Genomic DNA, 26112 nt, shown 5'->3' with positions numbered 1-26112 from the left:
CACCCGAGGACTGAAGGCGGCGCCTACTACACTGTGGGACAAAAGTCGGCACCTACAACACTATTCGGGCACTGTTACGTCGAAAAGGGCTTAAAGTGCCCATCCCATCGTATCCTGACGGTACCTTCCTGTAGGCGTGCAGGGCATGGTCCTCGGTACTGCGTTTGACTCGAATGTCCTATCGTACCCTGTGCTTGTCATCATGAAGGAGCAGGGTGCAATCGTCGGGCGAGGCAAAGCCCGCCCTCGGACGTCGAGCGAGGCGAAGCCCGCCTCGAGCGTCGAGCGAGGCGGAGCCAGCCCTTAGCCATCGGGCGAGGTGGAGGCCAGCCCTCAGGGGTCGGGCGAGGCAGAGCCCGTCCTCGGGCGTCGGTCGAGGCGGAGTCAACCCTTAGCCATCGGGCGAGGCGGAGGCCAGCCCTTGGGGGTCGGGTGAGACAAAGCCTGCCCTCAGACGTCGGGCGAGGCGGAGCTAGCCCTTAGTCATCGGGTGAGGTGGGACCAATCTTCCGTCGTTCGGGCAAGAAGCGTAGTAGTGTTCTTCTCTGACTAGAAGCGTCAACGTTCGATGGTTATTAGTCCCACCTCATCGGGTACCCCGGTATTAGGTCCTCGACAAGGGGGCATATGGATGAGAAACATACCTTAATTGTTGAATTGCTCTCGTCGGGGTCGGATAGACATTTTATAGCCGGCCTAGAAGGATAAATCTAAGTGCCTATGAAGCAATGATGCTCTCGTAAATGTTTTGAAGCATAGGCTCATGAGCTGACATAGACGACGACAAACAGTAGACCCCAGATCAAGATTCTCTACCCATGACTACGGACCAATCAGGGATACAGACGTGATAATTTTGGAATAAAATTACTTTTATCCTAAAATTGGGGGGCATGTGTTTACACCAAAATTTGGAAGAAGAGTCATAGGGACTTGAAAGCTCCCAAGATCATGTCATCAAGGAATCAATCACGCGTAGGTCGGTATCAGCTGATTCGAATGCAAAACTGGAATCAGCTTTCTTCAGATAGCGCCAGCAGATAACGACAAAGGCTATGATCGGCGCCGGGACAAGACATGTTGGACTCTACAAAAAGGGAAAGATTGGAGTCCAAGTTATCTTAAATTAGGAATGTTTTCTCTAGGGTCAAATATTGTGATGAGTCGTACTTAGATAGGAGTCATGCATAGGTACCGGGTATAAATATCAAACCCCGGCTATTATAAAGGACACACAATCATTCCAATACAAGTTACTTACTTTTTTCGGCTCCGGCCACCCCTTAGGAGTAGGAGTAGAGTAGATCTCGGTGAGTTCTTCAGCGAGTATGGCTGCATCAATCCGGTCAACCTCCACTGCTTGTCTGTAAGTACCGTCATGGCTTATACCTCTGTTCGTACGGCTGCATAGATCCGGTTGACCTCCACTGCGACTCTAGTATAAGTTAGTTATCGATTCTTGTCTAGTTCAAGTAAGGCTGTATCGATCCGGCCGACCTCCACTGCTCAAACTGGATTAAGGTCAAGTTATCGGCTCTATCTAAGGGTGGCATTCCTTCGAATAGATTCATTAAGTTACCGATATTGCTTATTGCCTCCATTATTTATTTAATTACAGCAATATCACTTCGCTCGATTGGGATTGATCTAGATCGGCCTTATATCTTGTTTAACCCATCGTTTGTTAATCTAAACTGATCTAATCTACACTTTAAACGATGAGTTATGTTTTATCGGCTATTTTATATCAATCTTGATCGTGCATAGCGTGCGGTTAAGGCATGTCTGATCTTGAGTAGATCTATTGGCTAGCGAAACTGTTCCATGGCTCGTTATCATGGCCTGTGTGATTCTGCCTCACACCCCACTGTTAGCACCGTGGAGTGAGGATCGTTATTTGGTAGATCTGTTCCTGAGAGGACATGACTTTAACTGTGCGCTATGTCTGAATCGGTTGTTTTAGCTGATATCGAGCGCTTTCATGAATAGTTCATGTCACGAGATCGTTGAAGTAGGGATAGGTTGAAAGATGTGTTAGCCCCATGATCTTATTATTGTATTACGGCCTGCATGATTCTACCTCATGCCCCACTGATATTAGTAATAAGTTAGGGTCGTTGAATCTATTGTTGTTTCTACGGCCAGCATGATTCTGCCTCATGCCTCACTGGTCATAGCGATAGATGAGATCTAATATGTTCATTAGATTTATCTTTATTAAACGGTTGAATGATGATGAACTGTTTCTTCTATATAAAAGGGGTTCGGTTACTTACAGTCATTGGCTTAGCATAAATTAATCATTGTTGACATCCTTTTGCCATTGACCAATATTTATCTAAATAATGATATTCATCCTTAATGATAACCGATTCTTCTTACACAACCCCATGAGCTTTAACTGATTTTTTCTTATGAATATGCTGGAATCTACTATTTAGTCGATCTCCTTTCATATTGGCTCTCAGAGCCGCACATTCGGGACTGTCTGGCAACACCGGCACGTTCCGCCCTAAATTACTGATAAACTTTCTCTCCTTATCAATTGTAGGGTCAAATTGACTAGCACGTCTTGAGAGGAGTGCGCAGGATCGACCACCCCTACGCTGAAGCTAGGTGGATCTCTAGCTCCATCGAGCGGACCCTTCTGACTTGCTCGTGTGCCCTCAGCACGGGACGAAATTTCTATGTCGACAGGAAGATAGAGTGCTCAAGCATAAAAATAAAATCAAAAGAGAGACACAAAATCACCTCACGAACACTTGACATAGTTTGTGGACTTTTGGTAGTCGGAAGTCTCGACGTTTGGTGCCGGAAGTCCTGGTGCTTGAAAACTTAGCCGTAGCCCGCCTGCGCACCTTCACCCATCGAAAATCCCAATGCTTTAGTACTTAGTCGCCTGGCTCGCCATGTCTGTCGGGAGTCCCAATGGAAGCCAGAAGTTCCGGCTCCTGCCGGAAGTCCTGACGCTTTGAGACTTAGCCGCCTGGCTCGCCATGTCTGTCGAGAGTCCCGATGGAAGCCAGAAGTCCCGGCGACCGCCTGGAGTTCTGATGATATGCGAGCAAGCCCAGTGGATTGTCTGCGTGAACAATGTTTTTGCATAGAGCCGGAAGTTCTAGCGATCTGTGTCAAAACTTCCGACTCAGATCTGAACGGTTTGATTTGCCTTTGAGTATAAAGAGCTCTCTCCTCTCTTCGAACCATGATCCACTCATTCATTGCTCACCAATCTTCGTCCAAAATAGCTCCTAAGCATTCAAGGCACCCCTCTCCTCTCCCCTTTGCTCCAATCTTCGATTCCCCTAGGGTTTTGAGTGAAAGGAGAGTGGATTGAGTGAGAGAATCACTTTGATAAGCTTGAGCACTTGATTTCTTCATCAAACTGGTTGGATTTGCGTCTATTACTCTTGGGTTCTTGGAACCCTAGCCGGCTAGGTGTCACCCAAGAGCTTCCATCTTGTGGAAGAGCCTTGAAAATTTTGTATTACCCTTGATTTCTGAGTGGAAAGCTCAAGTAACCTGTGTGGTTGCTTTGAGAAAGGCAAGGAGGTGGAAGAGACTCCGACCTTTGTGGTCACCTCAACAACGAGGACGTAGGAGATCCTTTGTGGGGTTGACGAACCTCGAGATAAATTCTTGTGTCCCCCGTGCTTGCTGTTGTTGTGATTTGTGCTATCATATTTGTTCATGTTGGTTTGTCTTCCTCCCCAACTCTCCTCTTAGGGTTTAAACTCGATCTACGGAGTGGTGACCCTCCGGCGACAAAGGAGCAACCCCAACACTTTATCTTACCGCTAGGGAGTGGGTTGTAAGATATCTTTCACTCAAAGTTTTATTTTAGCACTTGTAGTGAAATTCTCGTAGGTGCCGGAACTCCTGGTTGTTTGCGTCGAAACTTCCGGCTGCGTGAAGCTCAGGCCCAAACTGTCGGGACTTCCAACTGTCACTGACATTTGACTTTGAGATTACGCAGAAATTTTTAGATATGCCTATTCATCTCACTCTAGGCATTGTTTAGATCTTTTCATGGACCCTACACATTTTCAATTCAAAAACTTTTCAACTACAAAGTTGTAAATCTCGTCGAGAGCTATAATTTTGATATAAAGTTTGTCTTCATCCGAGTTCATATGAAAAAGTTATGAATTATTTTGTTGTTGCAATAATTAACCGAGACGACCATCTTAAGACGGGGGCGGACGCTTAGAACGACCGCCCCCGAAAATAGTCGAATAATGGAGGCGGATGTCTTAAATTGTCTGTCTCCATTAATGGATTAATGGAGGCTGCTTTATTGTGACCGCCTTCGTTAATGATTAACCGAGACGGTCACTTGGCCTGCGGCCCGGTCACCGATTAACCAGCCTGTTCGTTTGGCTGTGGCTTGTCGTAAACGATCGTAAATTTTCAGCCGGAACAGTATTTTTCTCTTACACAAACCAGCCAGCAGTACTTCTTCACGAACCAGCAACGATACGAACCAGCCAACCGAACAGGCTTAACGGAGGCGGGCAACCAGCCCGACTGCCTCCGTTAATAAAATCGTACCGTCTTAAAAAATCATTTGTGTGTTGTGTGCCCTGCACGATTTAAATGTCTCTGTGCCATGTCCCATGTATGTTTGGGCTTTGTTTCGGGGCTTGTGACGTGTATGTGTTGAGTGGTAGACCAGTGATGTTGTATCAAACAAGAGTTTAAACATCTGCAAGTGTGAAATGAAACTCGAGTCGGTCTGTTCAAGATGGATGGCACCACTACAACTTTTTACTATAGTGGCAACTGGGATTCCTCTATCGAGGTGGTTCTCCCAGTGCCTCTACTTTTTTGCCTCTACAAATTGGCGGTGGATGAGACAAGCGGGGGTGGGGCAGATGCGGACAAGATGGAGGTTGAAGATGCGCGGTGATGAAGGGTGCCCCGCGTTACGGCTAGCTCCACTGAGTAGGCGTGGATGTCAAGGTCGGCATGCGAGGCAAGTGGCCTTGACGGAGGAGCTGCATGTTGGCACCAGAGAGCGTGCAGTCGTCAGCATGGTCGGCGACTCATCAGAGGGATTGGGATGGATCTGCAGGAGAAAAAGAGGACGATGCAGCCATGTGTTTTGGTCTTTTGGATAAGCAACAGAGGTAGAACCGGCAATATGAAAAATACAATAAGGCCCTGTTTCAATCCTTGGAATTAATTTATTTTAATAATCATAATTTAGACAGATTAATTAAGATATTATGGTTCTATATGGAATATATTTGTATATTATTATGATCCATACGAGAGAGATACTTATGTGTTGCATTTATACCATAGGAGAGCGAGTTGAAGTGCATGTTATAAGTTACGAAGTAGAAACATAGCACGGTGATCTATAGAATCAATTTTCATCTCTCATCCTATGAATTTAAGATATGTTTATATGTGAACTTTGGAATATCGTGGAATATCAAATTCCTAGCTAAATAGCCTAGATTCCAATTCTCCAAATGAAATTATCCAAACTGCCCCTAACGTTTTAACACCATAACCATTGACCTTGGTTGGAAAATAAACAGGCAATGCAGTGGCATAAAAGGGAAAGAAAACTAAAACCAAACCCAAACGCAAAAAAGAAAATGTTGTTAATAAATCATTTTGCACACACAAGAACTAGGACAGGGAATGGAGAGAAAATGAGGGTTCTTTGTATTTCATTTTGTTTTTTTGCATTACATCAGATGAAAGTGACCTCTCTTTTATTATAGTAGCTAGCAAACTAAAGGAGAAGGCTAGTATGAACATATAGGACTTTGCAAATGTGAATCCTCAGACTTTCATCTTTCTCATTAATTTGGCCACCATCAAAGCTTTCTGTTCATATTTGTTTTTTACTTCGATTTCATAACAAATGTATAATTTTAGATGTCACATAAAGGATGACTATATATAGATTATAATGGTTAAGAAATATCCTCAATAAGAACCTATGGAGTTTTCATCATGTTTTCTGACGCAGTCAACTAAGCACGCACAGCACCTTTGCTATCTCGCATTCCATTTGGCATTAATTAGCAGCACACGCACAAAACAAAAGGCATACTCCATACAATACAGTTGCGATTGGGATCCACCATGTGTGATAAATTATCCAACAATATAATTCTCAAACAACATGCACCACTCGGTTGCCCCTGTCCACATGTGTGATATATGATTGTGCGTTAATGTTCCATGCAAATATAAGAAAAGGAAAAAAGAAGAAGCAATGCCTCTATTCATGATGCCAATGTCACATTATGTCGAACAAGGTCCTCCAATATTAGAAGCATCAAGCCATCAATCCAGAGTTACATATTTCTTCTACACCATCACAACAAATGAATCGCTCTAACCTAGAACAAAGCAAAGCCAAAACGTAAAGCATTCAGAAACTCCAGATCGCAAGCCTGTACACCATCTACAGCCTAAACTCAACAGCTGAACTCCAGACTCACCTACCCGAAGAACGAAAAGAAGCCGCCTTTCTTCTTGGGCCTCTCCTGCTCCTCGACCATGACTGCTGTCATCGCATCTCTTTCCACCAATCGCCAAGTAGCCTGCTCCAGAGCAAGGCCCGCAGGCGTGGGTGGGTCGTTGAGCACCAATGGCACGCCCCTATTTGTGCTCCGGATCACCTCTGCGTCTTCTGGCACCACTCCTAGCAAGGGCAACCCGAGCATTTCCTGGACATCAAGCGCTGACATCATGTCCTCCCCCTTCACCAGGTCTGGTCGCACTCGGTTGACAATAATCTTGATATCTTTGATGCCATCGCACTCTAACAGTCCTGCGACACGGTCAGCATCGCGGAGAGCCGTAATGTCAGGGGTGGTAACGAGCACCGCCTCTTCTGCAGGTGCAATGGCAGTGACAAACCCGGCATCAACACCTGCAAGACAAACACCAAGAAGCTTTACATAACAGAAGTAGAACATATTGCATATTCTAAATTCACCACCATGACTTCTTTTTTGTAACCACAGTTGATACTTTAAGACAACCAGTGTAACAAGCCATAATGTATGACTGGAATAAATATGGCAGTGCTTAAGGTTCCACGCTTCCACTTTGACCACAGTTGATACTTTAAGACAACAAGTGAGCAGAAGTCACAAACCAAATTAGGCATCATCTTCGTTGCTGATAGCCTGATACTAGCAATGTTTGTGTTCCACAAGTTCAGAAATGTACTAAGATACGGCATTCTAGGAGATTAGGACAAACATCTTGGCAAGTGGATCTAAACAGTTTTTTTTTATATTTCTTTTACACAGTAACAGGTCTGGAACATCCCACTATAATACCAGTGGACTCGGATCATGGGAAGGATGCAAAGTGCATCCTGGTTCAGAATTCAACATCCCAAGCAAATTAAGGGATACTTAGCATCTAGATTCTTCGACAGAATATTACCAAGTATAGAAAATTAGACCATCATGAATTTTTTATCCTGGCTCCGAAATTACCAGTACTCTGAACACCACATCACAAAACATGAACTAGCATTGTGAAACCATGGAAAGGATGCCACCTGCATACTGACTCTGAATTATTAGCCTGTAGAAATTGACAATAAAAAATGTGGGGAAACTATGATGCATGGATGTTGGAATCAGAATCCCAAGCAAACCAAAGGACACCTAGTATATACTCCCTCCGTTCCAAATTATAAGTCGTTTGGCTTTTCTAGTTACATAGCTTTTAAAGTGTATCTAAACATAAGGTATATCTAGATTCGTAGCAAAAGCTATGTATCTATAAAAACTAGAATGGCTTACAATTTGGAACGGAGGGAGTAGATTCTAGGGGCTTCATTATAAGCTCCTAAATTGTACATTTAAACATGGTGCCATTGTCCCCATTTCATACCAGTATCTGATGGAACAACAGGTATTCTTAGATAGGAAGCTACTGAGCATCTAAAATTAGTCCCTTGAACCTTGGCTCTGAAATTAGCAGTTTTCTGAACATCACATCATAAACATGAACTATTATTATGAAACCAATGAATATACTGGCTCTGAAATCCTTGTTGATATTGGATAACCAATGCTGATGAATGTAGGAAAGCTGAGCAACATCCCAATTGCTGCCTACTAGCATTAGTTCAGGGACTAAAGCCCCCAGACCATACGTTTGAATAAATGGAAATTACTAAATGTGATTAGAGCAAGGCTCCTGGAACATCCCAATTCAGTTCAGTCTATAACAATTACTCATATGGCTACACAAGAGTACAGGTATTCTTGGAGGCGGAGATTACCAATCATCTAAAATTAGGTGAAAAGGTCGATTAAACCCATACAAATGGCTCCTTAATCTGTTGGATCGAGATAATAATTCATTACAATCGGCATTGGATGCGAGAAATGCAATGCAGGCCAGGCCAAAATGCCGGGATCAGGAGTGGCAGACCTGCGGGGCAGTCGATGAGGATGAAGGCGGGCGGGTTGGGCGAGCGTCGCAGCGCGTCCGCGACCCAGGTGAGGGTCTTGGATCCGAACGCGAGCGGCAGCTTGGAGCGTGGCTTGGAGAGGCAGAGTAGGTGGAGGTCCTGGAGCGCGCGGTGGCGGACGAGCGCCTGGTCGAGCCTGCAGTCGCCCGCGAGGACGTCAGCGGCGGTGAGGTGGACGCGGTTCTCGAGGCCGAGCAGGAGGTCGAGGTTGCGGAGGCCGGCGTCGGCGTCGACGGCGACGGCGGGGAGTCCGAGGCGCGCGAGCGAGGCGGCGAGGTTGGCGGTGGTGGTGGTCTTGCCGACGCCGCCTTTTCCGGAGGTGACGACCACCACGCGCGGGGTCGGGCCCGAGAGCTCCGGCGCCGTGCGGCCCCCGTGGTGGCGCGCCGAGACGGCACGCGTGGATTCCGCCGCCGACGGCGGAGGGGGTAGCGGGAGGAGGCGCGGCGGCGCGAACGCCATCAGCGGGGTAGGGGCGGGTTGGTTAGGGTTCTGTCTGGGAGTCGGAGGTGGTGAGGTCAGTCCGAGTCGGAGGTGGTGGCGGCGGCCGCGACCATGGCCGATGCTACAGTACCGGGGTGGGGGCTGAGGAGGCGGGGACTGACGATGATTTGTGCGCACTTGTGCCACCACGTCTCTCATCTCTTGGGGACCCACGTTCAGGAACGGGGACAGACTTTGCACCGACAACTCGAGGCCCCTTTCAAACGCATGGATCAATCAAATTTTATTTTTTATAAAAAAAACATAGGAAATAGGAAACAAGAAGAATCCCTAGATTTCAAATGGAGCCTCAAGTTTCAGTCGGCATGTATTAGGATGTATCAGCCTAGCTTATTATTAGTCATGGTACCTCGTAACAAATTAGTATCAGACGATTTATCCGCTGCGGAAACCATCGGCCACACAGGACGAATGTTTTGAGAGACTAGAAACAAAGAACCTTCAGCCTGTTCGGTTGCTGGTTCGTGAATAAGTATTGCTGGCTGGGTTGTGTGAGAGAAAAATACTATTCTAGCTGAAAATTTACAATCGTTTACGACAAGAAAATGGGATGGCTAAGCCAAGGGTCATAAGGGCCCCCCAACTCGTGGGCTCATATATATGGATCATATACAGGTTCTTTTAAGAATAGGGCTGAATCGGATTGGATTATCCTTTAGAAGGAATGGCACAGATCAGATCATGGACGTCATGTGCAGATCGTGAGAATGGATCATCCCGCGGATCGTAATGGAAGGACCTTCCTATCCTATCGATAGCAGACTCACAATAGAGCATTAGGGCCAACCGGCTGGGTGGGGCGTGTGCTGTGAGGTGTTAAATTTCATTGTATTTTAGTATATGTGCTGGCCCTTGGATCATTGTCAGTATTGACTTGCTTGCTTGCTAGTATATTTGAATATAATAAGTGCTGACCCTTGGATTGTCAGTACTAGATCGGCCTAGGATCTAAAAGGATCAGGAGTGGGTTAGGATAACGTGAATTAAAGGATCGGATTAAATCGGGCTATATACTATAATTTCAAGACTTACAACCTAATCACACAGAATTGGAGTGGGGCTCGGATCACGACCTATTTCCCACAGCAGCACACCACCCACGATTAGGGATGAAAACAGATCGGATATCAACGATATTATATTTGGTTTCATATTTCTGTCCAGATTCGGATTCGAATACGGATAGTGTCAACTACGTCGGATATGATACGATTAGATATCGACATCATAAATATGCAATTTGAGTATTCGGATACGAATACGGTATCGAATGTTGGATATCCGGACTCGAATACGGACAGATCTCAACCCCTCTAAACGGATTCGATTTCGAATACGAAAAATATCCTTACCATTTTCGTCCCGACCCACGATCAACACACCAGCTGCTTCTGTCCAGCAGCACTGTCCAGCAGCACTGCAGCTGCCAGCAAATAAAGTGAGCCATCCACCCACGATCAACACACCACCCGACCCGGAAAACGAGAGCTGTGTGGGGTCCGCGTAGCAGTGTGTGTAGAAAACTTGTGGACAGGAGAAGAGCCGGCGACCACTCTTCACCACCCGTTCCTCCTCTGTCCTCTCCTGCCTCACGTCTCACACCAGCAGAAACGCCAGGCGCCTGCAGCAGCGGACCACCACCACGCCGCCAACCCTAGGGTCTACGAGGAAGGAGGAGGAGGGAGCAGCGCAGCGCCAGGCCGATGGTGTCTATGAGCACGACGCCGCACCCGCTGGATCCGTCGGTCCCGGCCGTCGCCGGGGGCGGAAAGGAGGAGGAGGAGGCGCGGGAGGCCGCCGCCGCCGCCGCGCCCACGGCCGTGCCTGTGCCCGTGCCGTCGGTTGGGAACGACGACGAGGAGGAGCCCCGGAGGGTGCGCAAGCCGTATACCATCACCAAGTCGCGCGAGAGCTGGACCGACCCCGAGCACGACAAGTTCCTCGAGGCGCTGCAGCTGTGAGTCCCGCTCTCTCCCCCGTCCTATTCCTGACCACCACCTCCGGCGGCGCTTACCTCTGACCCGTCTGCTCTTCCTTCCTCTCGATCGCTGGAGTTTGGTTCACTAGTTGGGTTTGTTAATCTGCGAATTGTGCTCACGTTTGCGTCTTCCTGTGCTTTAGTGGTCAGTCGTTGGTCAAATGGTAGATCTAAGGGCCTGTTTGGATACCCGAGCTAATTGCTAGCTAGCTTAAAAAATAGCCAAAATTAGCTCTAGCTCATTTAAATAGGTGGGCTAATTTTTTAGCCAAATCTTCAACTAGTTGTTAGCCAACTAGCTAGCTAATTTTTTAGCCCAGCTAGTAACTAGCCCTGGCTCATCCAAACAGGCCCTAACTATCGTTATGCTACATCAGAGGTCCATCACGATTGAATCCTGCAGTGTGGTGGTTAATAAGTGAGCGCCTGTGTTCCCGCATAGCTGCTGCTAAATTTGTATAAATATAGTCAGAATCCAAACTTATTAGAACTTGGTCCTTGCGCGCCATTCCACTGACCACTGTTACTTGATCCATGTACAGGTTTTGGCGTATGTAGTTCTGTACCACCTGTAGGGGTAGTTGGGATCCTTATAAGGTCTTCCTTTCTCGTTTGATACTTGTTGCATTGATGTAGTAGTTGAGTTCCCAAGTGTAAGTTATATGGTATGTCTGTTGGCCTAGTACACCCTAGAGTCTCATCTCTGGGGGGCAATCACTCTTTATCCCACTGTGGAACATGACTGGCAGACATCCTAAATTGTTCGTTATCGTCCCGTAGTTAGATTCTGCCTAGTTGCCTTTAGGATTTCACCCTACTAAGTTGTTCTGAATGGCAATGTCTTACCCTAAGGATAGCCGTTAGGATTTTAGTCACATGTATCTAATCCATTATTATGGATCCTGGTCGCATAGATGGCTTGTCACCTAAACAGATGCTTTAGCAGTTTATGGACATTTCATACTTGTAGAATGCCTCGTGTCACACATCTGGAGCAGCTTTCTTATATATTAATCCTTCTTTCTTTTCATGTAACAGCTTTGACCGTGACTGGAAAAAGATCGAAGCATATGTTGGCTCCAAGACAGTAATACAGGTATAATTAAATCTGTCCTTGGATCCTCAAATCTGTGCCATTGTCTCCCTTTGTAGTTGACTGGCTTTGTCACACAAGGTTTTAGGCTAGTTACGGTTTTTTAGTCACACTGTTTTAGGTGAGGATATTTACATTTTTTTTAAGTACCAACTCCCAACATAGGATAAGGGATCATGCAGGCAACATTAAACCTCATGCTTGCTCTATACCATCCCACCATGCTACTTTTATGTTACTGCAAATACTGTATACTACTGGGTTTGAGTTTGAACTGGTCGCCACTGAATACCTGTGTTATTGAGGGACTAAAAAAATTCATCATTTTGATACTAATATTTTCCCCAACCACTGTAAACTTGCTAGTCCAAGACGTAAATTGGTTGCTGAATTTTTTTTTTTTTTTTTGTTATGCTGTTTGACGAACTGTGCATGATCTAAACAACAGCTTTTTTAACAGATCAGGAGTCATGCACAAAAGTACTTTTTGAAGGTTCAAAAGAATGGAACAGGTGAGCATTTGCCCCCACCTAGGCCAAAACGAAAGGCTGCCCATCCATATCCACACAAAGCCTCAAAAAAGGGTAAGCATTTTTCCTTATCTTGCATCTGGTTGCCATGAAATTATAGTTATATATCTAATTAGAAACATCGGGGATCATGCAGCCCTTCAAGTTGTCTTACCACAACAAGCTTCACATATAATGGAGCAAGGCTGTGGTACACCTATGGATACTGCTACTGTTGCTACGGACTCAAGTGCAAATGATGCTTTTCCTGTTCAACATTTCAGTCCGAGGCATACACAAGGTTTGTACTGTTCCTTTGTTGTGAACTCCATTTCGGATCAATTTCTTTATAGGAGATACTTATCACAGATGCTACATGTTCAGGTGCAACATATAATAACTCTAGTAGCATAGGTAGCCAATCTGGAACTTGGCCAACTTCTGAAGGCACAGAACAAGAAATCAGGCATCCAGCACTGAGTGGTGAGCTTCTCTTTCAACTCTGTCAGTTAAATGTTTTGTGGATCCTTACTTCCTAAGTATCTTGGACACACTGCACATTATCAGTGCAGATTGGTTTCCAATTGTTCCCCCTGATTATGTGGTTTAGTATAATTTGTGTTTGATACCCTGTGAGAAACAAACCTGGTTCTTTTTTCCTTGTGTTAAATGGAATGTACTTAAGCTTGTTACTCCTTTTGCTGGTATACATTCAAGGTCTATAATCTAAAGTTGATCCTATGTATCATTGCTTCAGATGTGAACACATGTGCTTAATTTAATGACTTATTGCTCCATGCACTGTTTTTTCCATTAAGTTACTTTAGCCTTGCTTTAAACTCTTTGCGCTCATTGCAACCTTGCTGCTATCTTAATCTCCTCCAACCATGAAAGTTAGAAGAGTTTAACATTGTTTTTTTTGTCGTTCTGCCTATATTAACATGGTAGATTTGTAGCTTCATCTACTTCAGTCCTCACTCTTACCTTACTGGTTGATGACAACTGTTGGCATCTTGGCATGTACACATTATTAGGATAGTTATTGGTATATTAGGCACTTGTCAGTCAGAACCTTTGGGTCTTCTTAGGAAAGTTAAGTTACGCCAAAATAACTTTCTTTACGCAGTCTCCATCTTGACTGCTCTGCTTTTTTTAACGAAAAGTTATTATGTTAGATCCATCTTCTGTCTGCATATCATAACCATAATGGGTCCTTCAAATTTTAGATGTGACCTTAATGCTTTGATGTTTGATTGGTAGGGGTCTACAGGCTCTTATGGCCTTATTACATCACAGTGCAAATGGGATCCTTACCCTGATACTGTTGTATTTTCCGTTTGGAGGTGGCATTGATATTATCAACTGTAGTTGTGTCATTTGTGCCCCTTAATTCTGACACATACTGACTTCTTTCTCCCCTCCCAATTCTGGTGACACTTGCAGCCATGCCAGACTTTGCTCGTGTATACCACTTCCTGGGAAGCATATTTGATCCAGAGACAAATGGACATTTGCAACAGTTGAAGGAAATGGATCCTATTGATGCTGAAACGGTATTTCCTTCACTCAGTTTCCATTTAAAATCGACCCAGATGTCCTTTTGTTACTCTTGTCTGCAGGCATGAAGCTCATACTTTAATAGCTTTTTCTGTATAGATCCATCTTTTTACATGGACAGCATACTTAATCTTGTTTTACATATTGAATGAAGACCTGGCTACGGTTCTAGTGCAAAATTATCTATAAGCTCCTCTTAAAACATCATTCTGGCAGTTTCTTTTTCTTTTGTGAAAAATGAGCTGTGCAGTACATATGTTATATCTATTACGTATGCAGTCTAGTGCAATGTTAATACATTTCAGCTTAATTATTGTAATTTATGCGTACTAATATACAATGTATGACTAAAATAAAATCATTGTCAAATGGATATCGTTCTACCACAAAGAAAGGATATCTGTCTGATCTTTTGGACATCACTGGCACTTTTCATGCTTCCATCTCTTGTATATACCTGCTGAGACCAAAGTTTTTACCCCTTTGTCATTACCCTTCATAATAAAGTAAGGCGTGCAGTTTATAGGCTTGCTATTTTTATTAATTAACTTATTGGGTTTGTGTAGACTTGTCCCAAACATGTTATCTTGGACAGGTTCTCTCATTGTGCATTACACTTTTACTTAGTAAATCTGTTTCTTCTATTGACACATACATTCAGCATTTGTTGATCTCGTCAGTTCACCTAAGGATATAACTTGCTGTGTTTGATGATCTTTATCTCCAGGTACTGTTGCTGATGAAAAACCTGTCAATCAACCTAACTAGCCCAAACTTTGAGGAACATGTAAGTACCTGTTCTTTTTCACCTCTTTTTTCCTTTTAAACTGACTTTCAGAATGTTTATTGTTGTATACCCAACAAGTTTTGAATGTATAGTATCTGGTACTAGTGTATAATTCATCATTTCTAATCCCAGTATCTGATTAGTACTCCCTTCCCATAATTCTAATCGATCCAGTTATCCTGGTGGAATGACTTGTAGCTGGAAACCATAATAACTTAAACCATTACTAATGAAGCACATGTATTAACAGTCCTGTAGAATATTTCCCTGAAATGCATTGTGTTCCTTGGATTCTGACCTACTGGCCGCCCCCTTACTGCTGCAGAGGAGGTTGCTCTCTTCACATGCCACAAGCATGGATCAAGAAATGGGCTCTTCTCACATTCATCTTCCATTCATGTAATTCTAGCTGTTCCCTTTCGCAATTTCTACTCCGCTGCCCGCTCCACAATATCTGCTTAATCTTTTCACTAAAACTATGTATCGCCATGATCTAGGATAACGAGCAAGTGAGAGAAGCTGGCTACCCTCAAGCCGAAGGCGTTGGAGTCACTCTGGAGCATGGCGATGTCCTTATTGGAGTGCTTGCTAGCCACTTGTAGTGCGGCATGTGTACATAGCTCTTAGTAATGCCCTAACCACCTTAGGCTAGACATGTTGTAGGTTATGCGCCTTTGATTCTTTGCCCTTCCAGTTTTGCCCCACTGTAACTTATAATATGCGTGCTTTATGCCTCTTTACCTTTTTTTTTTCCCCTCACAAGGATGAATGGGTGGCATGTAGTTTTTGCCGTGTGTGTATATAGCGTGCGGCTGTATGTGTACAGCAGGCGGCTATAGCAAACTGTTGTTGTAAGGCATAAGCTGATAGCGCGTGGTTCTATTCTACAGCAGGTCATGCCACATACTCCTCGGAATTACAATTACTGTCGTTTTGTATTGTATGATGAGGGCACATGTAGCATAAATAAAATATTCAGCCTGTTCGCTTGCTCGTAAACGATCGTAAATTTTCAGCCGGGAACAATGTTTTTCTCTCACATCAAACCAGCCAGCAGTAAATAATCCACGATACGGCCTCCCGAACAGGCCCTGCTGGTTGCAGTAACTCTTGTGGATCTGGAGTTTTATCTTTTGTTGTGTATTTGAACTCGATCTGACATGAGATTTACTTTGGGCTGTACTAATGTACTACTCTGTGCTGGTCCATTGCCGTAGTACTTCTTTATTGATGCTATTACTATGATATGGAGTATATATGCTATAGTACATCTGGTATACTTGTGATTAAGTGCTTGTTTAGTTCTAAAAATTTTTTCCAAAAAATGCTACAGTAGCCATCACATCGAATCTTGTGATACGTGCATGGAGCATTAAATGTAAACGAAAAAAAAACTAATTGCACAGTTTAGTTGAAAATCGTGAGACGAACGTTTTAAGTCTAATTAGTCTATGATTAAATACTAATTATTAAATAAAAACGAAAGTGCTACCGTAGCTAAAATTCCAAACTTCGTCCAACTAAACCAGCCCTAAGTGGCCGCATCATCAATCGATCGATAATACTGAATGCTCTGTCGCGTGCATGCGTGATGCGATTGCTTTGGCTGTTTGGCTTGCAATTGAAATAGTGCCTGCCGGCAAGATCACCAATTATACCGTATCTGTATGCAATGCAATCATCAATGCTCTCTTCTGAAGTGTGGATTTTATTTTCCTCCCGTGCGGCACCGCACACAGCTCTCGGTCGATATCTCGCATGCGTGCGTGTCTGAGACTGGCTGAGTGACACGATGTCCGCATGCGTGCGTGTTGGATGAACATGGAACAATCCGGCCCCTAGCTAGCTTTGTCTAGGCAGAGGCAGCCAGAGCCCAGAAGGCAGAAGCGTGACGCTAAGCCTAACCATGCATGGAGTGCAAGCAACAGGTGAAATCGATTGCATTGCATTGCATTGCACATATGGGAAGTACGTGTCAATAATAATGCAAGAGTATATATAGTGCGTATTGGATTGGAACAGCAAGTAGGCACCAGCACACTGTAGTGCAGTTGATACTTATGTTTAACGAGCTCCAGAGTGGTCAACTTATCCATTATACATAGCATTGCCTTAATATTAGCTTAGCTCCTACACGTTGCATTTTTACGTAGCTAGAGCCCTACAACAGGCTACAGTCCCGATCCAAGCAGCTACAACGATGTATGTCAATCCGATCCAACAGTAACCGTGACACAGGCATCTTAGCACTGTTAACTGAGTTCCTTTTGTTTGATCTGAATGTATATAAGTCGTTTTTTAGTTTTTTTTAATATATATATAGGTTTTTTGTTATTATTTTTCGTTTAGAGTAAAGCATGCACATACGTACCTCTCCGTCCTAAAAAGGAAAAAAATCATTGTTTTAAAAGTGAACCTACACAAGCACTCGTGTAGATTCATCTCTAAAACAACGTCTTTTTGGACGGAGGGGGTACGCCGGTACGTGTCGTCTTCCTGGAGCTAGCCAAACGCTAGCGATGGAAGACTCGTGTCGCTACAAAGCAAAAAGCACATGCCATGGACGGATCGTGTGCGCAGTGCCCAGTGCCACGCCTCCAGGGGTGTGCTCCTCGTGTCACCTTCCCAACTCCCAAATGAGGCTAGCCACTGCCACGTGTCTCATGCATCATCTCTCTTCTCCGTCGTCTTCCGGTGACATCCCCCTGGTGAGCACCTCCGTCCTCCTTCCAGAACCACGTGCCTCCCATCGTCAACGAAAAGATGCACCACCCCCAGTCCCGTACCCTCAAAGTCTTGTCGTTTGATTCCAATTTGTCTCACCCTTTAAGCCTTGTTTAAATTCTAAGACGTAAAGTCTTGGAGGTCACGTAGGGCTGTTGCATAAGGTGTTTAGATATTAATAAAAAAATAAATTATAGAATTCATTAGTAATTCGTAAGCTAATTAATTTATCATTAACACATGTGTTACTATAGCACTACATTGTCAAATCATAGACTAATTATGTTTAAAAGATTTGTCTCGTAAATTAGTCACAAACTGTACAATTAGTTATTTTTTAGTCTATATTTAATACGCCGTGCATGTATCTAAATATTTGATGGGATAAGGAGTAAATTTTAGAGGGAGTAACTAAATAAGACCTTAGTCAACAGATTGATGATAGTGGAAAAAGGAGTGGCCAGCACAGCATGCATGGAGGGTTATTGCGCGTATGCAGAGGAGACGAGTTCGGCTAATAAGTCGACTGATGCTTATTTATTGTAAAAGAAAAATATTGTACCATGCTGATAAGTAGCCAAGAGGGTGTTGTGCGTGTGCATATACACAACGCATTGATCTCTTGGTACTATGTCTCTGTTTGGATCAAAGAGCTAAAAATTAACCCACATTACGAAAATAGATTAAACATGAGCTAGAATACGGACCAACGGACTCTAACCACCAATTAACTATTATTAACTCAAAATTAACCTGTATTTAGTCTTTCTAATCGGTACAAAAAATATGTGCTAATTGTTAGCCCATGTATCTAAGACATGCTCTTCCGAACATGCTCTTATATATGCTTAGCTTGTAACATGGGTTTTCTAATGTCCATTATAGATTGTTAACGAAACAAAGAGAAGCTAATAAAGCTAAGGGCTTACTTGGTAGGGCTCCTCTCTAACTTTTTTTTGAAGGAGCGCTACCAAATATTTTATAAAAATAAGTCGCTTTTTTATAGTAAGAAACAGAGGAGCCGCAGCCCTCCGGTTTGCCGAACACCCCTAAGTCGGCCACGCTATAAATTAAATAAATAATAAATATAAGATGGCCGTACATCCATCCCCTTGGACGGCCTTGGTACACGTACAATATGATACAAGTAGTAGTAGTAGTACAGACGTAGCTCAGCATCAAGTCAAGAAAGTTAATTAGTAGAGCTACTGATGTATCGTTGCCGATAAGGTTAGTTGCCCTCAAACTCGAACTCGAACTCGAATTAGGGTTTCACTATTTTTATTTAAGGGCTTCGTTCCATTTTCTACTTGCCGGTGTCGAGGTAGGTAGCGGATCCGATTTGGCCGGCGGCCGGGGGCAGGACGGAGGGATGGGAGGGAGACGGCCGGATTTCAGGACGACCGGCGCCGTGGAAGTGACGCGTGGGTAGGAGCGGAGGCAGCAGATTTCGGCTATATTCGTTCGAGCTTATAAGCCTGAGTTAGTTTTATTTTTTTAAGTCATAAAATAGTATTTTTCTCTTATAACAAATTAGTCATAGCAGCAATAAGTCCTGCCGAAAAGAGCCTTGCTTTCCATACGTCTGAGACTTGAGAGAGAGTCTACTATTAGGCCACGTTCGCTTCTCTTATAATCCGTTTTTTTTAGCTTATTTTTTCAGTCAAAATAGTGTTTTTCTCTCACAACAAATTAACTGGAACAGTATTTCAGTTTGTTTTTTCAGCGAGGTGAACGGGCTAGACATACAGTAGGTCCTAAGTAGAAATGCCATCATAAATGAAAGGATACGTTAGAAATGTCATCATAAATGAAAGGATACGTTGTGGGAAAGGACTACCTGCCTATATAGTATGTCGGGTCTAATACTATCCTTGCATACACTACTCCTGCCCCCGAATATATGTAGTTTCCGCTTCCCGAGAAATAACTTTGATTAAATATATATTAAAAATATTAATATTTATGATATATAATTAATATGATAATCTTTGAATCTAGTTTTTAATAAATTTATTTAGAGATACAAATATTGAATATATTTTTTTATAAATTAAGTTAACGATGATAGTTATTAGTGGACGGTGGATGATGGACGGTGGCCCTGCTATAACTACACACGTACGTCACCGCTCGCATTCCACGGCCTGCTGCTATAACTACCTACCCTAGCAGTGAAGCAGGGCAGGTAGTGGGTTAAACTGAAAGCCAAGAAAGGCCACATTTTTCTTCTCTTGAGCAAGGAACGGAAGAAGCTACTCCGTTCGGCGTTACCATCCATCCAGGCCACCTACTCGCTCGCTCCATGATCCCTCTTCTTCCTCTCTGGCTTAACAAGAGTCTGTTGTTGATCCATATCATATCAGCTGCCATCACGTCGATCGCTTCTTCAATTCCTCCTCCGATCGATCTCTGTGGTGCCTAATAACATATATATATAGGAGTGAAGTAACATAGCAAAATGCTGCGGCGGCAAGGCGAAGAAGGCCAAGGTAGAATAAATTTGCTGGAGGAGGTGCTCATCGTCGGCGGCCTCCTGCTGGTGCAGTGCGTGCTCTCCGGCTACGTCGTCTTCACCGACCACCTGCTCGCCCTGGGCGCCGACCCGCTGGCCGTCATCGTCGTCGGCGGAGCCGCCTACGCCGCCTTCGGCCTCCCCTTCGCCGTCGCCCTCGAGAGGTCTTCCGCTCTCCTCTGCTCTGTTCGGTCGTCGTTCTTCCACTGACGTCTCGCCACGTAGCATGAATTATGAATATGATAATATACTTATCATAATTAACTACGGGTACAGGAAGCGATGGCCTTCCAAGGTTTCGGGGACTTTGGTTGCGCAATACCTGCTCATTGCTCTTGGAGGGTAAGTAAGATCCATTGACGTCTTTGCCAGAGCCTGCTCATTGCTCTTGAGCTTTTCTTCACTTTATTTATTTATTTATTACTATTACTGCTGCGAATCCATCATTTTGAAATATATTATCTCGTGGATTCAGAAGTAATAAGTTTATGAAATCAGGCAGGGCGGTTGATTCAGTGTAGCAGGCTTAACTACTAACTAGCTCATGCACGTACCAAGGAATACTCCTGCTACGTCTCTGTCGCCATGAACCATCTGCACGTACTCTGCTCTTTCTTAGCTCTACTACTAGTACGTAAAGAAGTAGTTGAGTGACGATGGCAACTTTTACCTGAATGAAGCAACCGGACAACTTAAAATTCTGCGCAAAATGTGTACGCACACGCAATTCAGTCAGTAAGCAACCACTATTGATTGGGATAAGAAAGGGGTGGATGGAGAACGTTATTTGTTGTTTGTCAATTAATCGTAGTGGATTTTTTTTGTGTGGGATTGATTGGGGGGAAATGGTCTTCAGTTCAGAGCCAAAATTTCCTGCAAATACTTATTGACTGACCAACGGATTGATTGGTTGATTGATTGTGTGTATTCATTCAATTCATCATCAGGACAACCGCGTTCCAAGAGCTGATGCTGCTGGGGATCAAGAAGACGACGCCGGCGATCGCTTCCGCCATGCCCAACCTCAGCCCCGGTCTCATCTTCATGGCCGCAGCTTGTTTCAGGTAAGCAGCTGTACATCTTCAGTCAGGTAGCATTTGAAATCTTTTTCTTTTTTTAACAAAAACTGAACTGTTCCTCCTCCTTTTGACAATACAAAACGAAACAAAAAAAAAGGCTGGAGAGGTTCGACAAGGCGTGCAAGTACACGCAGGCGAAGATAGCGGGGACAGTGGTGTGCCTGGCGGGGGCCGTGGCCATGAGCTTCCTGCAGAGCCCCTCCTCGTCGTCGTCCTCCTCCTCTTCTCCGACAGCAGTAGTGGAAGCAGCAGGATCAGCAGGCGGCGACGACTACTACGACTGGATCCTGGGCTGCTGCTGCCTGGTCGCGGGTGTCACCGTCTTCGCGCTCGTCACCGTCCTACAGGCCGCGACGCTCGCCAGCCTCCCGGCGCCGCTGACCATGTGCTGCGTCACCTCAGCGATGGGCGCCGCTCTCACCGCCGTCCTGCGGCTCGTCCTGGAAGGGAGGTTCCTCGACATGGGGTCGCCTAACATCGACGCCACGCTCGTCGCCGGGATCGTCATCCTCGGCGGCGGGGTGGTGGGCGCGTGCACGGCGTTCCAGGTGTGGTGCCTCGGCAGGAAGGGCCCCCTGTTCGTCTCCGTCTTTGGCCCCGTCCAGACCGTCTGCACCGCCATCCTCTCTGCTGCTCTCCTCCGACAGGTCCTCAGCCTCGGAAGGTACTTATTTATTAGGCAGAATAGTAAGCATTATTAGTATTTTTGTAAATATAAAATTAGGAGGTTTAGTATTTTTTTATAAACATAAGTAAAAAGTAAGTTAGATTTTGGAATGGTTTATCTTATGTTTGTCATAGAATTGAACTTTGGTTATTTTGGACGGACAAAGTTTAATCCTAAGATTTCGGGATTTTTTTTTAAAAAAAAAAGCGAAACACGAACTAACAAGGGAAATGAAAAAAAACAGCCTCGCAGGGATCGTGCTGATGTTCAGTGGGCTCTACATTGTCCTATGGGCCAAGAGCAACGAGATTTCGGCTGACGAGGATCAGTTGCAAGGTGGCGGCGATCACGACACCCAGAAGGCCCTGCTAGCCTAGCAAAATCCTTTTTTTTTTTCTTTTTTTCTCTCCAGATGTTTATATATATTAATATTATTGGTAGTAGTGAATATCACGCTCTGTATTATTATTTGTAAAAGGGCATGGTTTTAAACTTTTTACCCAAAGTTATGGCATACTAAGTGTCTACGTACCAATTTCTACATGTGTATATATACTCGAGAGAAAAAATAAAGAAGAGAAAATTGCCCTTAAAAAAATTCAGCTTAGTTTCTTAGCTCTATTTCTGTTGAACTTAGTTATTTGGCCCTGAATCAAATTTTGTTTAGTTCCTTGGCCCTCCCGTCCATTCCGTTCGCCTCTACCGTCAACCAGCACAGGGATCGCGTGAAAAGGCCCAAATATCCCTGTACCCCTTCGTCACCCACCACAGTCGCGTGTGCCTTTTGAGAATGATTTTAATTTCAAAACTACAAAAGCTATTATGTCAGATATAAGAAAAATAGATTGTTGTTTAAAAAAAGAAAAATAGATTGTGCTGGATTTCTAGCATCTATTAAGAAATTATATGATTTTTAGAGATCTTGAAGCTAGATCATTCGATTTTGGATTACATACAACAAGGAAAGATACGCAAGCGTTCAGCCTATCGGCTCTTCAAATGCCGACAGAGACATCAGATTCTAAAACGGCCCTTCAAATGCCGACAGAGCCATCGGATTCTAAAATTGGCTGTGCTGGTCCTAGTCGGTCTGTGGGAAGCCGACCATCCACCACGAACAACCCCGTAGGCGCCAGGAAAGGATGGCCGACTAGAGTCATGTCGGCTTCCAAGATGCCGATAGGCACCTAGGCCTGTAATTTTTTAAAATCGACAGCTAGTTTAGCAATTTTCTTTTAAATAATATAATTTCAAAAAAATCACCCTTTTCTGCAGAGGATTTCAAACCATTTTGAAGGATGGTCCATGGACGTCCGCAAAAGCAAAGTATCCAATTTCCAATTTGTAGCCCAAATCCCAGAACACACGAGCTCCGAGCTATCCCACCGCGTACCACCATCCGCCTCTTGGAGCTCACTTCGTTTACAAACTCATCGGCTGGGGAGCCAGATCTAAAATCCCCACAGCCCCAGCACTTGACGGGCGATAACCGACGTGCTCGAACAAACGAAGCGCCCCACACCAGCACCTCACCAATGAGTCACGGGATATTTAACTTTTTACCATTATAACGGATGTCACCTCTTTAGATAGCACTCTTAAAATTGCTCTTACATATTTACCATCGAGAGAGCATTTGATACATTCTTGCCATTTTCGCTGACGTGGCACGCCAACTCGATTTGACAGCATAGACCGACCATGGAAAATGACATTTTTGCCCCTCATCTATTTCTTCTATCTCCATCCCTTCCTTGCCCGAGCTCCGGCCATGGCCGACGATGGGGTCCATGGCGGCAGCAGACAGGACATAGGGGAAGTTGGGGGCGAGGCAGCCGGGGCCACGGCCTGTAGGTCCACGGCCGCGCCCGACGCCGGCGATGAACATGGCGGCACCTAGAGCACATGTAGGAGCACGGCCTCCTCGGCGCCGGCGACAAACATGGTGGCCCCATGCCTCCTCGTGCTCCTCTGCTTCCTCATCGGTCGAGGACACGCATCCCCAGCCACAGACGAGCTGCGCCGTGTCTCTTCGTGCACGGTCGCACCGGTACCAGCGAGCCAGCTTTCCCCGCTGGCGACGAACATGGTGGCACCTTGCTGGACCTAGGAGCTCGCGTGGCCATAAGGGGAGGAGTCGGACCTCGCGCGCGCTGCCGGGGATGGGGGAGCAACGACCGGAAGGGGAGGAGCTGGACCTCGCGCGGCCGACCATGGGGGAGGCACGCCGGGGATGGGGATGCACACGCGGTACAGCCCACGCGCGGTGGATCTCGTGCTTGCGTTCATCTGCTGCTACTCGCGTCTGGGGTGGTGCGCAGACCTCGCGCTCGCCAGCTTCATCTGCTGCTACTCGTGTCTGGGAGGGAGGAGGAGGCGGAGCTGAGAGGCGTGTAGACTGGGATGAATCTTTACCAAGCGATGAGGATGAGATGAACGAAGAAGAAATAGATGACGGGTAACAAAGTCATTTCGCATCCCATAAACACGCTGGCTTCCCTACGTGTCATGCCACGTATGCAAAAATGGCTTAAAGTTATGAATTCTTCCCTCTCGATGGTAAATATGTAGGAGCAATTTTAAGAGTGCTATCCAAAGAGGTGACATCCATTATAATGGTAAAAAGTTAAATATCCCGTCAAAGCGCAGTCGGAGGCGTCGCTAGTTTGGGTGTCTTCTGTCCAAACCCTAGAATTGGCGCTGGAGATGGATGGCTCCGACGAGCTTCCGCGTGGCGGATCCACCTGGGCCGGAGCCGGATCCACACCGTCCATGGCATAGCAGGGTAGCCCGACTGGTGTTAGGGTAGGCCGCCTACCGCGCGAATGAGGGAGCCACGGGGTAGGCTGCGGGCGCTGTAGGGATGGCCGCCGTCCGCAGCGGTGTTTATTGATTCTCTTTGGGGTGTGGTTTTTGTTTTCTCAGGATCTGGATGTCGCAATCGTGAGAGCCACCAACCACGTGGAGAGCCCGCCCAAGGAGCGCCACCTGCGCACTGCGTGGATTCCTCCCATGCTCTCTCTTTCCATTTTTTTGCTTATAACTTATAATTTGATTTTAGGAACTAGCCGGATCGTCGAGTGCTGTGGTTTCTCCAGCGTTTCTCGGTTTGAGTTTGTTGTCTGATGGGTTTGTCGGTGCCAATGTTGCAGAGATTGTGGCGGCGATGTCCATCGCGAGGCCACGGGCGGATGTCGCCTACTGCATCTATGCGCTTGCCCGACGACTCACCAAAACCAGGAACTGGATTGTAAGCAGTGCTGCACTCTGGTTTAGATTATTTGATTCATTCTGTGTATTTGATGCTCTGATGGTTGCTTTAGCTGCTAAATTGGAGCCGATCTTGTAACGGTATTGGGTGATCAAAGAATCTCAAATGCAATTTCGTTTGTTAGAAATGTGGGGAAAAAGAAAGAGACACAAATGAGGATTTTGTTATAAACTGCGGCAATCAAGATATTATACATCCAAGTTGAAATTTCTTTGCATAGCGTAATAAGCTTGTTTACAAAAGCACAGTGAAAATTCTACATTTAACACAATTCATCACTTTTTGTAGTCCCTTTTATTTGAACTGAGAATTGTTGATTTAAATTTGAAAGGATCTAATAATGCCTAGAGGGGGGTGAATAGGCGTATCTAAAAATTAACTGCAAATGCTAAGTTCAAATTTGTCAGTCAATGTCAGAAGTCCCGGTGTTTGGGTCGGAACTCCCGACGTTGTCAGAAGTTCTGACGCAAACGTCAGCAGTTCCGACGCCTACGTGAACTACAAAAGCAGTGTCAAATTTAACTTTGCGGATAAATAATCTTACAACCCCACTTCCTAGTGGTTTGGTGAAGATGTTGTGTCACTCCCTTGACGCCGTAATGCCTCCAAACCGTAGATCGAGTCCAAACCCTATAATAAAGTTTGGGAGAGAAAGAGACAAACACATACAAGTAATCTCTAGCAATCACAACAACAAGCACACGGGACACAAGGATTTATTCCGAGGTTTGGCAACCCCACTAAGGAGCTCCTACATCCTCATTGTTGAGGTGACCACAAAGATCGGAGTCTTTTCCACCTCCTTGCCTCTCTCAAAGCGACCACAAAAGTCACTTAAGCTTTCCACTAAGAAATCAAAGGGTAATACAAACTTCCCAATGCTCTTCCACAAGATGGAAGCTCTTGGGCAACGCCTAGCCGGCTAGGGGCAAAGCCCCAAGAGTAATAGACGCAAAGTCAA

General features: G+C 45.0%; 3 protein-coding genes across 4 annotated transcripts; 2 read left to right on the top strand and 1 right to left on the bottom strand.

Annotated features, from left to right (window-relative positions):
• Window positions 1-6181: 6181 nt before the first annotated feature.
• Window positions 6182-9096, bottom strand: LOC136529453 (septum site-determining protein minD homolog, chloroplastic-like). Of its 2 annotated transcripts, none has more exons than XM_066522532.1 (3): window positions 8428-9096; window positions 6472-6901; window positions 6182-6365 (listed from the first exon to the last, which is right to left on the bottom strand). In XM_066522532.1, exons 1-3 carry the CDS (start codon window positions 8927-8929, stop codon window positions 6302-6304), a joined length of 996 nt encoding a protein of 331 aa, XP_066378629.1. In that variant the 5' UTR covers window positions 8930-9096; the 3' UTR covers window positions 6182-6301. The 2 variants fall into 2 exon arrangements, with proteins under 2 accessions (XP_066378629.1, XP_066378630.1); XM_066522533.1 differs by having other exon boundaries at window positions 6230-6365; window positions 6468-6901.
• Window positions 9097-10523: 1427 nt separating this feature from the next.
• Window positions 10524-15894, top strand: LOC136529455 (protein REVEILLE 6-like). Its single transcript, XM_066522535.1, has 9 exons — window positions 10524-10928; window positions 11988-12045; window positions 12503-12626; window positions 12709-12852; window positions 12936-13034; window positions 13995-14104; window positions 14836-14895; window positions 15221-15294; window positions 15393-15894. The coding sequence occupies exons 1-9, from the start codon at window positions 10675-10677 to the stop codon at window positions 15406-15408; spliced, it is 939 nt and encodes a 312-aa protein (XP_066378632.1). The 5' UTR covers window positions 10524-10674; the 3' UTR covers window positions 15409-15894.
• A 3908-nt stretch (window positions 15895-19802) lies between these two features.
• Window positions 19803-22451, top strand: LOC136529454 (WAT1-related protein At5g47470-like). Its single transcript, XM_066522534.1, has 6 exons — window positions 19803-19958; window positions 20061-20298; window positions 20411-20476; window positions 21082-21198; window positions 21311-21877; window positions 22125-22451. Exons 2-6 carry the CDS (start codon window positions 20081-20083, stop codon window positions 22255-22257), a joined length of 1101 nt encoding a protein of 366 aa, XP_066378631.1. The 5' UTR covers window positions 19803-19958; window positions 20061-20080; the 3' UTR covers window positions 22258-22451.
• Window positions 22452-26112: the final 3661 nt, after the last annotated feature.

The sequence above is a fragment of the Miscanthus floridulus genome, chromosome 19, assembly GCF_019320115.1.
Source record: "Miscanthus floridulus cultivar M001 chromosome 19, ASM1932011v1, whole genome shotgun sequence".
Classification (NCBI taxonomy): domain Eukaryota; kingdom Viridiplantae; phylum Streptophyta; class Magnoliopsida; order Poales; family Poaceae; genus Miscanthus; species Miscanthus floridulus.
The sequence above is the reverse complement of the archived record's forward strand: the minus strand, read 5'-3'. Positions and strand labels throughout refer to the sequence as shown.

Coding starts and splice junctions, on each gene's coding strand:
- LOC136529454 (XM_066522534.1), top strand. CDS start 20,081: ATGCTGCGGCGGCAAGGCGAAGAAGGCCAAGGTAGAATAAATTTGCTG. Junction 20,477..21,081: donor CTGCTCATTGCTCTTGGAGG/GTAAGTAAGATC, acceptor ATTCATCATCAG/GACAACCGCGTTCCAAGAGC. Junction 21,878..22,124: donor CAGGTCCTCAGCCTCGGAAG/GTACTTATTTAT, acceptor GAAAAAAAACAG/CCTCGCAGGGATCGTGCTGA.
- LOC136529455 (XM_066522535.1), top strand. CDS start 10,675: ATGGTGTCTATGAGCACGACGCCGCACCCGCTGGATCCGTCGGTCCCG. Junction 12,853..12,935: donor CAGTCCGAGGCATACACAAG/GTTTGTACTGTT, acceptor CTACATGTTCAG/GTGCAACATATAATAACTCT. Junction 13,035..13,994: donor CAGGCATCCAGCACTGAGTG/GTGAGCTTCTCT, acceptor TGACACTTGCAG/CCATGCCAGACTTTGCTCGT.
- LOC136529453 (XM_066522532.1), bottom strand. CDS start 8,929: ATGGCGTTCGCGCCGCCGCGCCTCCTCCCGCTACCCCCTCCGCCGTCG. Junction 6,902..8,427: donor CCTCATCGACTGCCCCGCAG/GTCTGCCACTCC, acceptor TTTGTCTTGCAG/GTGTTGATGCCGGGTTTGTC. Junction 6,366..6,471: donor GGCTTCTTTTCGTTCTTCGG/GTAGGTGAGTCT, acceptor GCTTTGTTCTAG/GTTAGAGCGATTCATTTGTT.